At 34.9% G+C, this 14,239-nt stretch overlaps 1 protein-coding gene across 4 annotated transcripts in view; it reads right to left on the reverse strand.

The window, feature by feature from the left end:
- The window catches only part of LOC145258285 (CCR4-NOT transcription complex subunit 1-like), a 267,943-nt gene that overhangs the window by 147,189 nt on the left and 106,515 nt on the right, over positions 1-14,239 (reverse strand). For all 4 annotated transcript variants that reach the window (XM_080116291.1, XM_080116293.1, XM_080116294.1 and 1 more), the window contains 5 exons: positions 12,950-13,122; positions 5,739-5,863; positions 4,172-4,282; positions 3,372-3,450; positions 660-881 (listed from right to left, as the gene is read on the reverse strand). In XM_080116291.1, coding sequence (XP_079972417.1) covers positions 660-881; positions 3,372-3,450; positions 4,172-4,282; positions 5,739-5,863; positions 12,950-13,122 — 710 coding nt within the window. The remainder of the gene's footprint in view (positions 1-659; positions 882-3,371; positions 3,451-4,171; positions 4,283-5,738; positions 5,864-12,949; positions 13,123-14,239) is intronic.

The raw sequence follows: 14,239 nt of genomic DNA on the forward strand, positions 1-14,239 counted from the left end.
CATATTTTGCTAGTGCAATGATAGTCGCTTGGCTAGAGAAAGAAATTGGTGAAAATATCTCTAACCAGCAAGACCACTCAAAAAAGATGTTCTCTTTCTTTGGAAAATTAATACTTCAGTAAAAGAGAAGTCTCGCTGGGATCGCCTTTGTAAGAAATGCAATATCCAGGGTTATTTGTTGGTAAACCACAAGAATGAAGACATGTTATCTACAGTAGATATCTGGAGCAGCAAACCCTGGCCCAATAGTTTTCTGATGACCTTTGCCCTTCATCAATAAGTTGTAAAACACGAAAACCAGTAGGAATTTATTTATTAGTTTTAAATGCAAGGGGAATTTTTTTTTTTTTTTTTTTTTTTTTCAAATTTGTAATTTATCCAAGTTCAAATCTATTTTATGGTAAAATATTTACATATGCTCCAGATGTGTGATATCCAGCTTAAAAAAAAAAAAAAAAAAAAAAAAATTAAATAGAAAAACTTAATTTCCATCTGCAATTTTGTAGGACAATTAGCATTACACATTAATGTATATTTTTTTTTTCCTTTGTTTTGAGTTTAATTAATTGTAAATAAAATTAATGCTACATCAACACAAGAAACACACGTGAAAGCTAATTACTAATTTTATTACTATAGAAATGAGTGAAATTATATACCTTTGGTATGGTCCCAGATTTTGCAATTGAATTCGAAGTAACAGGATTGGAAGAAGTTGATGCAGTTGTGGAAGGAATGGATAATGGCTGCATATTCTTTGGTGTATTTGGTGCACTTGTAGGAACAGATGTGGGTGCAATATTGCCAACTGTGGGCGTAATACTTCGATTGGCTTGTGAGTGGACAGGTGGTTCTTGTGACTGAGTCCCAAACTCGACATACTGAAAAGGAAAACAGATTTAAATATCACTTAAAACTCAGAAAAAAAAAAAAAAAAAAATAGGTTTGCTAAAACCTAGCTGATTTTAACTTTGAAAATATTTAATCTTTTGTTAATAAATCAAATCTGAAAATAATTGTCATATTTCAAAGATTTTTTTTTTTTTGCTTAACTTCAATCTAATTAAATGATAAAAAGTGAATTTTTTCAAATCTGTAATTTTAGTTTTTATGGGGTTATTTAATATGAAAACCGGCAGATATTGGAAAGCATTTATCAAAAATGAATAACTAGAGAGAAGGGGGCTCATATCACCCAACCCAGCATGGTATTTGTATATGAGTAAACATAATAGACTGAAAATAATCTATGTGAAATGTAATTTCAAAATAAGCCTCTTAACTGGTTGTTATAAACATCTTTATCTGTCCACCATGAGGACATCTACATTAATGCAATGTGCCATATCTGTCAAGAAAATCTTATAACAATTTCTTTCATTTTTAATCTCGACTAATATCTTGAGAACATTCCATGAACAATAGTTTAAATCTGCAATCCTAGTTGTACCCCCCCTCATTTTTATACATCTGTTTTGTATAACATCAGGCAGAAAGATCAGTCAACCACTTGTTACATTCTTCTACCATAGAAAATTATAAGGAATTTGTTCAATTTATAAAATTCTGTTAAAACAGGAATTATTGTAAAAAAAACAAGAAAAAAAAAATTCTTTAATTAAAAAATAAGTTAAGGCATTAAGGAAAGGAATACAGCAGAACTCCGGGATACAGCATTAAAAGTTAGTAACAAAATACAGTACAGTATATACTACACATGCATATAATCAAATAACATTATAAGACCAGGGGCGAGAAGAACGTATTTTACATCGTAATTTGAAAAAAAAAAAAAAAGTAGACCAATTTCAAATAAAGACATTCTCTAACACTATGCAAGTTTTTATTTAAAACTAGATCTTCAGAAATCTAGACAGTTTGTCTCGTAGACGTCTAGATGTCATAAAAGATCTTTCCTCTTTGGATCACTGGAAGATATGATTTTGTTATCTCCACCTTTGTTTTAATGGATGACATTACAAAGGAATGTTATAGAATGTGGGAGCAGATTTGATAGATTGTAATAGGATTACAATAAAAATGATTTTTGTGACAGGCATCTGATCCTAATTTGATATTAACAAGTAAAATAATGCATAAAGACTTGAGAATAGCTAGTGAACCATGAATCAAGGCAATAACATCTTTCAACACAATTCTATATCATGTATAGAGTATGTCAGCCCAACCATGATCTATTTGCATGACAAGTTATGAACAAGACAAGATAGATTTAGACTTCCTAAAATCTGAAATATGAATATTTATTCTGCATTTCGTTATGTAATTAAAATTTTATAAGATAATTTCTAGATGTGCACCATGGTGCTAATGGCATACTAAGAGCCATTGAACAAAGTTGTCAATTACCCCAACATATTTCTCAATCGTTATGCTACAGATCTATAGAATGATAGCGTGGTGTACTTCAGATTGCAATGACCTCTAAAGGACTACATCTGGTATTTGACACCGACAAAACAGAGTTCTGTAGTTTGATAGAAATGTGAACTGAACACGTGGAGGTTAATAACTGCCAACATTAACGAGAATGCCATCAGTTTTGATATTTTGGAAATATTATTCTATTTTTTGTCAATCCTGAAAAGTACAGAAGAATCTATATAATAGTACACTAGGGCAATTTCATATGCAAAAATAATTTTTTGCAATTACATCTGATGTTGCTGTTGTGTCAAATATGAAACTAAAATGCATTTTCTTAGCCTTCATATTGGCAGATAATCTTGAAGAAAAACCCCTCGATGGGTTGAACACACACAAATGGATTCAATGGAAAGAATTTGGGACTTTCCACCATTGTCTAACGGAATCCAAACATATTAGCTGGCCAAGAGGTAATTGGACAAACATGGGTCTACTTATCACCTACCCAAGCCTGCATTTGGAGAGAAAACTCCAGCTCCAACTATATAGGCACATCACGTACACTAGACTAGATGCAGAACGTTATTGTCTCACGAGAAAAAAGGCTGTCATCATATTTATAAAGGCAGCTAGCATGGAATTTCATGGGGTCAGACCAGTATCATCAATATTAGAGGGATTATTATATGGGTCATGTTTATACTCTGACAGGTTGTATTAGAAACTGAATCACAATGGTAAAAAAAAAACAAACTTACTTCAATTAGAAACTGAATTACAATGGTAAAAAAAAAAAGAAACTTACTTCAATTAGATGCTGAATTACAATGGTACAAAAAAAAGAAACTTACTTCAATTAGATGCTGAATTACAATGGTAAAAAAAAGAAACTTACTTCAATTAGATGCTGAATTACAATGGTAAAAAAAAAGAAACTTAATTCAATTAGAAACTGAATTACAATGGTAAAAAAAGAAACTTACTTCAATTAGATGCTGAGGGAATTGTAAGAAATGCTGAATTGCAGCAACATGCTGACAATACTGAGGATAATCCTTTAATCTGAAGATTAGAATTAAAATTCACATTAAAATTGTTTGATAACATTTATGATACTTGACAAACATGCTGTAAGTAATCATGTTATACAAACGATTTCATAAAAAATATCACCCTGCGATCATTCAACATTTCATCTTAAAGTGCTGCAATTAGTTCTTCCATACAGGAATAACCAAAGATTCACGCTTTCCTTTAGTTCAGGAGCACAAATTAGAATTACTTTCCATACATCAGTTTAAAGGCTTCAAAAACACAAAAAGTTTACAATCATACATATGCAACTAGATGTACGTAATTTATTTGTTGTTTGATTATTAATTTAACAAAATAAGACTATACACGTCCATCAATACGTGCACATATCAATGCTTGTGTGCCATGGTTTTATACTCCATCTTTTTGTTCGCATTCTGCCCATGTTTTCTTGGCAATCGCCATGGGCATAAGCAAGTATACAACAATAAAACAACGTAAACTAACAAAAGTAAAAACAAACTCCGACACCTTGCGTATTGAACTCTGGATGTATGTATGTGCGCGTGTGATACCATTACGGAAAATGCAGAAGGCTATTTCATTCCCAAGAAATGTTGACTTTGACTATGGATAACAAATTATCGCTAAAAAAAAATAAATAAAATAAAAATGACAAACCAGCTAAATACATTTAAAATTAATTTTACCAACAAAATTATAAGTTTGTAAGGATTTCAAAATTCACCTAGTTTTGAATTTGTCCAAAGCAGCAATTCCAAAATAGTACATCTTGCTACCATGTGGTTTACGAAGAGCTTCCAAAACATATCGAAGAGCAATTCCAAGCGACATGTAACTGAAGTGGAAAAATAGGTCATTATCTGTAAATTTCTAATAGTGGTTACATATAAGTAAAAGAGTTTACCAACAAAGTCATGAGAATGATTAAACAAGACGATTAAAATAAAAAATTTAGATAAATAAGGCAATGGCCAAATATTTTGATACGTTTAAGTAGATTGATAGAGCAAATCCAAAACTATGAGATATTCAATATAAAATGTATAGCATAAATACATATAAAAAAAATTATTTTATATATTTTTTTAATGAAACTATAATAAATATAAAAATATTATAAAGTAAATAATAATATACTCATAAATACATAAAAATATAAATAACCAAAAAGGGGTGGGCATTGGGGGGTAAATAATATAATGAATCCGTCTGAACTTTGTAAAAATACAATAATTCTGAAAATAAACACTATTTTCTTTGGTAAAATTAACATCACACAAGAACATTCACAAAAAAAATATATCTGGAGCAAAATCTAGATCCGATATCAAAAAAAAATTTTTTCTTGTATTTTAAGGGAGATGGTGTTTAACCAACACTGCTGGGAGCCATGAAATAAAATACTGTTTTTTTTTCCATAGTAATCAATGATTCCTATCTTTAATTATATTAAGACTATTGTAAATTCTTGAAAGCAAACTGAGGCAGTGATTGCAAAAGATTAATTGACTTACAAATGACTATTAAAAGTTCTTAAAGATTGAAAAAAAAAAAAAATATATATATATATATATATATATATGCATGCATATACTAGATTAACTGTATAGGACTAGTATAAAAAACAAGTGTAGCATGCATGGTTCCTCGTGAGTGTACAGTGAACGAGGCATAAAAAAAAAAAATGACCAAGTTCAGCATTTAACCCCAAAAGTCCCTAGGGGATGTCAAATCCTGATGAAAATGAACAAACGGTGCAGTTTTAGGCCTTAACATATGTAAATTTGAGTTCTGCACCATGCAAAACTGCTAGACATACACAGAAAATTTTGGACAAATATGGTAAAATAGTCCCAAAAATGGAGTGTTTTCCCAAAAAATCTGTTCTGTTACATTTTTACTCATATCATGTTTGTGCAAAATTTTTAAAAATTCCAAGGCATAGTTATTGAGAAGAGTCCGGACAGACGAACGGACAAGGGTGAATTTACAGGTTCATCCTCCTTTTGTCGAGGGATCAATAAGTGTTTATTTTTCATTTAATTTTAATCTAGTAAATATTTTTGATAATTTATTTTCTTTTAATAATATACAACTAATAAACTTGATTGACATTATTTCTATTGAAGTGGTTACATCCAGACTTTTGTATCACTGTACATAAATACATGTGTGTGTGTGTTTGTGTGCATAATGTACAAAATTCTTTCGATGCTAAGATTATTTGCTGTTAAAACTTGGATATAAAAAGATTTAAAAAAAAATTTTTTTTTTAATTTTAAAATACTTACGTCACTAAACCTTGCTCAATGATACCACCAAAAAGAACTGCAGTAATGTGAAGTTCTCGATCAGGATATTGTGGGAAGAAACAATATTCTTCAAAAAGGTTCCGAAGCATACATGTACACACATCCTAGGAGAAAATAGAGAAGAAAAAAAATCTCATTCTTGTTAAGGTTCTGGTGAAAGTCTTATTCAAAAATTATTTTTAATGTGAAAAAATTAATCCATTGATCTACATTTATTTAAGCACTTAGGTTTTTAAAATATAAGAATTTTCAATAAAAAAATTGTTATAAATTTAAATATCCAATGAGAACTTGTGTGTATACATATGCACACACATTAGCATATAAATAAATAAAAGTGTGTATATCCCTATGTTAGGTAAGTGTTACAGAATTGTCTCCTTAACTAATTAACTGATCATTATGAATTTTGAAACGCAGCTAGGTTAAAAAAATAAGTATGCAAGTAATATTTTAATGCAAAAGATAGTAAAAAGCATGAATGAAAATTTAAATGCATTTGATTTTTGCCAAATTTCAATGAATATTAGACATTAATATTTAAATTTAGGTCCCTTTGGGACATTTTAAAAAGGTTTTTAGCAGGCATAATACAAGCACAATTGCATATTTGCAAATTCAAATATTTCAGATCTCCATTAAATACGAATTAAGCAAGATTCCCTAAATTTCAATTTCTTAAGCTTAATGGGTGTATTAAGCTTTAAATTTTAGACATTTTCTAGAATCAAAACTATTTAATCAAAATTAAAATCTTGATTTTAATCTTTGTAAGAGGACATAAAAGTGATACAAAACTGGTCCATTCAAGGTATTAAGTAAATTTTCCCCTCTCCAATCAGACATAGGACTGTAAACTCAAATGCCACACATTCCAATATGGTCACCCTTCTTGCTAATATCTGTGTGTTTTGGGAAAATTTCATTCAATTTAATAATTTTGTTCTTTAATTCCAACCCAACTGACTATCCCAATATGCCAATAAAACATCCTTCGTTAAAATAAAATTCTGAAATTAAAAAACATCTTAGTTTCCATGCATAAAAATCATATAGGTCGGTAAAGAATTTAATTCTACTGCAATTGCTATAAATTGTTTTTGAGTTCTCAACTGTTAACTATCCTGGACTTTTACTATATTCTACTCCTGGAAATAAAGTGAAAGCATTGAAATAATTTTGTCTAATACATTTTATTTCAGTCTGAAGTTAAATGCAAGATGTCTAGCTAGAATATCCCCCACCCCCCGAGAGAAAAAAAAAAGTTTTAGGATTAATGCTTTACTCTCTCTATAAATATAAACGAAAACATCCCACCCACCATAACCCATTCTCCACCCCTTCCACCATAAGCAGCGAAACTCGAACGACAAGTATCAGTGAGTGGAAAACTTTCCAACACGATGGTTGTGCCTTTTTGGCAAAGAAGAAATCAGTTCAATGAATATCTGAACACGAGAAAACTCCCGACCGGTATTCTTAAAATTATTTCAGTGCTAAATTGTCCTTATAGTTACTTTATTTGAAGTTTCTCTTGGGAAGAAGAAAAACTGAACACTCTTAAACGGAAATTACAGTAATCTATATCTATTCCATTTTCATTTCATTCATAATTATGAGAGGGGAATTTATCTTCAAATATCTTTAATTTCGAATTAAAGCGACGGACTTATACTAAGTAAATATTAATAAGTCCTTACACTCCCCTTTTTTTTAAATGAAGAGTAGACAACGCATTGTGGATACATTATGGGCAGTTCTTGTTACTCTTGCTTCTTATTTGGCCCTCAGTCCTCATTTCCAATGAGTGATGTTTCTGACAAAGGGTGAAGAAAAAGCTGCTCTCCAGGATGACAGTACTTCGTGAACAGTAGCCCGAGATGTTGGAAATTTTCTGTTCCTATGTCTATCCTTGTGGCCATGTCACTAGTAAGGATGCTGGAGATAAACGTTTCATCTGGGCCGACATTATCCGCCTGATAGTCAGGGACCCGAACCTTGGATTAACCACTAAGGAGGCCGTCCTATCAGCAGGTGCAAAATACTGGGGCTGCTGTATTGCCATTAGGTGAATGGATTCTGGACCATACAGTAGTTTTGAGTAGGGCCTCTCGATGCCATACTAGTGGGAAATTGTTACGGTTTTACCTTATCATGGCTACAAAAAAATCTTCCTCTCTTTTTCTCTCTTCCTTTCCCTCTCTGTCCTGCTCTAACGAAGTCTGTCGACCTGTTCCACAAATCCCAATCCTCAACATGAAATACCTCCAGAAAAATAACAAGTGTAAACCTAGAACCCCATTTTCCAACATAGACCCCTACTACCATGTCTCCAACATCAGAGGTCTACGTTCCAACCTCCCAGAGGTTGAAACCCAATTACAGGAGACGAAACCAGACATTCTTCCTAAGCGAAACTGGCATTAGGCCGACTACTTCCCTTGACGAATTCATAATTAAAGGATATTCTAACTTAACATCTAAATCTGACCCCCAAGATCGCTATGGACATGGAATATGTGCCTACATTAAAGATGGCTTTCCGTGTGATAGGGATATCTCCAGAGAAGACCCTAATTTACCATATATGTGCTTCCGGGTTGCACTTGCTTACTCTACTGCATTTATATTTGTTCTCTATCGCCCCCACAATAGGGGAGTTACTATGCTTAAGAGTATATCTGAAAAAAATTGACCACGTCCTGTCTGCTCACCCTTCAGCTAACATCCACATTTGTGGTGACTTCAATGTCCACAATGCAGAATAGCTGACCCACTCCAACAAGATGATGAGGGGAGGTTCTGTCATGATTTTGCCATTGCCTATGACCTCACCCAGATTATCCACGAACCCACCAGAGTGCCAGATACTTCCGGACCTTTTTCTCACAACTTCCCCCGAGCTATGTTCAAGTTCCATTACGTCTCCTCTAGGATCTTCCGACCACTCGGTTGTATCAGTTAAGATAAAAACAAAATGCAATAAGTCTTCAGATGTACTTCTCCACTGTATTGTATATCGATATTCTACCGCTGACTGGGATAGCTTCCGTACACTTATATCCAATCTACCTCTGCATTCCATGTTTAAAAAGAATGTGTCCTCCATAATATCAGACCTGACCGAATGGATAATTGTACGCATAAACCGATTTATACTATCCAAAGATTTCCAACAAAACCTAACAGCCATACATGGTTCTCCCCAGTAAGTGCTGCTGCCATCGCACACAATAACTTTTTCCATAGCTACCAATGTAATAGATGTACTGAGACTAAAGCTGCCTTCAGGACTACCAGCAACCACTGCGAAAGAGTAATAAAAAATGCAGGAGAGCTATATGCTCAGTCTGTTAAATCCAAAGTAGCTGAGCAGCGGCTTGGTTCCCACCAGTTTTGGCAAATAGCAAACAGGATTCTAAAAGAAGCGTACGTTCTATTCTAAACATCATCAATGGACCTGAGGTCATCTCGTCAGCATCAGATAAGGCAAAACTATTTGCCAAGAACTTTGCAGCTAATTCTACCCTATGCGACAAAGGCCATTAACTCCCCATATTTCCTCCTATAACAAACAACACGCTCTGCAACATACAAATATCTGTGCATGATGTTGTCAAGCTAATCAAGCACATTGATTCCAGTAAAGCAACTGGCCCTGACGGCATTCCAGTTATAGTGCTGAAAAAGCTTCAAGTAGAACTTGCCCCCATACTTACAAAACTCTTTAAGTGTTGCCTTAAAGAGAAGTGCTTCCCAACACCCTGGAAAACCTCATCAGTATGCCCTGTATTTAAGAATTCAGGTGATAAGTCATCTCCCTCAGTACAGACCAATAAGTCTCCTGTGTGTCATGAGTAAGCTGCTGGAATCCATATTAAATAAAGTAGTCAACCACATCAGCAGAAATAACCTTAGTGACATGCAATTTGGTTTCCGTTCTGCCAGATCTACAGCAGATGTGTTAACTGTTATATCTCATAGGATTAGTGAATCTCTTGACAAAGGCTTCCTCTCTAGGGCAATTGCTCTTGACATATCAAAGGCCTTCGATAAGGTATGGCATAAGGGCCTACTTCACAAGAATTCCAGCTACGGTATAACTGGAAATGTTTTCTCGATTATTAAATCATTTCTCTCCGATAGGCTCATAAGTGTAGTGGTTGATGGGCAGAAATCAGAGGCACTCAATATTAATGCTGGAGTCCCTCAGGGGTCCATCCTGGGCCCAGCTCTCTTCCTGATATATATCAATAATCTCCCAAAACACATACTTAAATCATTCGTTGACATCTATGCTGATGACACGACCATCTATGGCAACACATCAAAAGCCGTAAATGACAAAGTTCTCTCAGATTCTCTCTCCTCTGATCTTGACAGCGTGGTACAGTGGGGGAGGAAGTGGCTGGTTACTTTTAATGCATCTAAAACCAAGCTTCTATCTTTACATCATCAATGTTCTGATTCCCATCTGGCATCAATTGAAATGGGTGGCTCTCGTCTAGGGGAAGCTCCATGTTTTGATAAGCTTCTGGGCTTGACCTTTACTCCTGACCTAAAATGGAACATGTACATCAAGTCAGTTGCCAAGGTCACTGGAAAAATGGTAGGATCCTTCTACCGCTCCAGAAGATATCTCACTACTGATGCAATTCTCTATCTGTATAAAAGCCAAGTGCATCCAAGGATGGAGTACTGCTGCCACATCTGGGCAGGAGCTGCTAAAAAACAGCCTATCCTGCCTTGACAGAGTACAAAATAGGCTTTGTGGCCTAGTGAGTGATGCCCTTTTCTCTTCCCTGCAACCTCTCTCCCACAGGAGAGACGTTGCAAGCCTGTCTTTGTTTTATCGTTACTACCATGGCAGGTGCTCGTCTGAACTCCAATCTCTGGTCACTCCTCGACAATCTTTCACGATAAAAACCCGCCTAGCTGAAACCGCTGTCAAAAATTTTCCCCACTCCTTATCTGTGCCAAAATCAAAACGTAGATTCCATGAACAAAACTTCTTTCTTAAAAGTGCACGCCTGTGGAACTCTGTTCCGGTTGCCTGTTTCCCATCTGACTACTGCAGTCTCACCAAACCAAGTTGCTCACCAGCTACTTATAAATGGGAAACCACTGCACAGAGAACGAGGTTTCGTTAAACAGATGAAAGAGAAGATGGGCGAAGTCCACAAAGAGTCTGATGACATGTTCCCCCCATTTACTGAGGAGGAATTGAAGACTGAAATTAAACATCTCAAGTCTAGAAAGGCATCAGGACTCGATGGTATCTCAACAGAGATGATCCAGAATTTTGAGCCAAGATCTCGTGAATGGATCCTATCACTGTTCAACCCTGTGCTGCTGGATACAACATTCCCAAGATCTGGCGATGGGCAAAAGTTATAGCTCTTCTTAAACCAGGGAAAGATCCCCAACTACCATCTAGCTATCGCTCTATATCCTTGTTGTGTGTACTGTACAAGTTGTATGAACGCCTCATTCTGGCCAGGATATCACCAATAGTTGAAGACCAGCTTACAAACAACCAGTCTGGGTTCAGGGAGGGGCGTTCATGTGTTGGTCAGGTTCTGAACTTGACTCAGTACATAGAGGATGGGTATGAAAGAAAAAAAAAATCACAGGGGCTGTATTTATCGACCTCACGGCAACCTATGACACCATCAACCACCGAGCACTTCTGCTAAAAGTTGGCCAGACCTTGAAGAACAGAAAAATGGTTTCCATTATAGAATCTCTTCTCCAGAATCGAAGATTCTTTGTCGAAATGGATGGTAGGCAGAGTCGGTGGAGGTCACAGAAGAATGGTCTGCCCCAGGGTTCTGTCTTGGCGCCGACTTTGTTTAACATCTATACAAATGACCTACCAGAATTTACAGACATCCGTAGATTCATCTATGCGGATGACACGTGTCTTGCGACACAAGACAAGAGCTTTGAAGCAATTGAGAAAAGAATCTCCAGTGCCTTAAAAACCCTAGCCTCCTACTATAAGAAATGGTTCCTCAATCCCAATCCTGGGAAAACAAAAGTTTGTAGTTTCCACCTTAACAACCACATAGCCAACAGGAAGCTGAAGATCCAATCGGAAGGTAAGGAGCTAGTAAATGAACCATATCCAGTCTACCTTGGCATCACATTGGACCGAACTCTCCTTCAAGACACACATAGACAAGCTCCGAAAGAAGATCGCGTCTCGAATTAACTTAGTCAACATACTGGCTAACTCGAGTTGGGGAGCAGACTCACACACGCTAAGGACAACATCATTAGCCCTATGTTACTCCACGGCTGAATATGGCGCTGCAGTATGGTCTCGCTCAGCCCATGCTCACCGCATTGAAGCAGATCTCCACAAAGCTTGTCGGATCATAACCGGAAACTTAAAAAGCACACCTCTACCAGCCCTATACCGATTAAGTGGCATACCACCACTTAAAGTCCGCCGGGATATAATTGCGAGAGCTGAGCGTACTAAACAACTCGAAGACGCCAGACACCCTCTCTATGGCTACTCGGAGGTGGCTAGACGACTTGTGTCCCGGCGAAGCTTTGCCACAGACACTCCTACATCCTCTTACCGGCTGCAGATGTGGAGAGAGGTAGACCCTCAGTCTACAAATATAGCACTGCCAGATCCCAGTGAAACCTTAACACCTGGCACACACCTGTCCCGTTCGGAGTGGGTCACTCTGAATAGGGCAAGGGCAAAACTTGCAAAAACTGGCGACAACCCCCTCATTTGGGGTTACTCTACAACTGCTGAATGCCCCTGTGGTGCCCGAGTTCAGACCATCGAGCACATTTTAACATCTTGCCCACTGGGGCTCAACTGCACGGACGAAGACCTCAATGTTGGTAATGAAACCGCACGCCGCTGGTTGAAGAGATGGAGCGACAAGATATGAATGAATCTGACTACAACCTGGATGTCTTCAAGTACAATGTAAACACATTCCTGATGAATCACCTCCTTAAGTAAGACACTTTATCAAATCTCCAACACTAAGTACTGTACACACAATAACCCTTATCCCCGAGTGGCTTCCGGGCCTTGATAAGTGGTGACTACTTTGTAAAAAAAAAAAAAAAAAAAAATCACATTCCTAGTATTTTTAAACCACTTTTTCCTCAGCTTCACTATTATAAAGAAAAATATTTTGAAATGTAAAATACTTTACCCTTTCTCTTTTATTCTGGGAGTCTCTGAACCTCTTTAACATTTCCAAGACTTCATCAATTGATAAAACCTGGTGGGGGGCCTGATTGTAAATCTTTTGGAAATAAGAATTTGCTTCATCTTCTATGCTTTTACTAAAGTGTTGACTGCTTTCAGGAAATATATTCAAATCTCCTGAAGAAAAAAAATTTTAAAGAAAAAGTTTACTCAGAATAGAATTTTTTTTTTAATAAAATAGCATAAAAGTCAGAGGTAATCAGATAATCAATGTCTTTCATATTTTATTCTTTCAACTAAAAATGCTTAAAGCGACACATAACTTTGCACTCATCCTGTATAACTAAACTTAAGCATGTTATGGACAAATATAGAATTTATGAATACTTGAGTGTAAAATCAGAACTTTTATATGCTATGTTACATTTTAGCAATAACATTAAAAATCACACTAAGCTTAATAATAATCAAGCAACATTTTTATCTCGCAAAAATTATTTGCCACTGCAATATCTAAAAAAAAAAAAATAAATAAAATCTTATTGTATAAAACCATTGTCATACTAAAACTGAATTAATCAACGTTTGTTTCCATAAGGCCTTTTTCCTATACATTTTAATCATACAAAATGTCCACATATTGTAATTTATTTTTAAGTCCTGTTTACTTTAGCAGGAAAATAAGCTATTTAAACAGCAATATTAATTTTTATTAAATCATATTAAACTTTTTCTTAAAAATCATTAAATCTAATTGTTTAATGCAATAAGGTGGTCTGAAATCATATCAAGCAGGATTTCTTCATTTAATTGAAGTTAATATTAACCAATTACGTTTAATTCTAAGAATCACTTTTAGTGTATGAAATGAATTTGGATTCTTCCATCAATAATTTTAGCTATTATTAAAAGACAGAAAAATTAAAAACAATCAACAAGTTACTTTTATTTGAAGATTGGAATTAAATTTCAAATATTTTCATTTGGTGCTTTTTGATATCATAACTTGATACATTTAATGCTGGAAAGGTTATTTATTTGTAGGATTATTTTAGGACAGATATATATATATATATATATATATATAAATGTATGCGGGTCATAATTTGCAGATGATTGTTACTTTTTCATTCAATTGGTATATTTACTGCAGCATGGCTAAGTTTGGTTTTATATGTTAGAAGTATTCTAGTCTTCCAAATCTTTTAGTATAATTTAATCTTTTTCAAGAGATTCAGCATGTTATTTGTGTGAAAATAACGGAAAAGTTTTTCTATATTGCTTTGTCTTGTAA

The sequence above is a fragment of the Euprymna scolopes genome, chromosome 33, assembly GCF_053919585.1.
Source record: "Euprymna scolopes isolate OS-2025 chromosome 33, ASM5391958v1, whole genome shotgun sequence".
NCBI classification, from domain to species: domain Eukaryota; kingdom Metazoa; phylum Mollusca; class Cephalopoda; order Sepiida; family Sepiolidae; genus Euprymna; species Euprymna scolopes.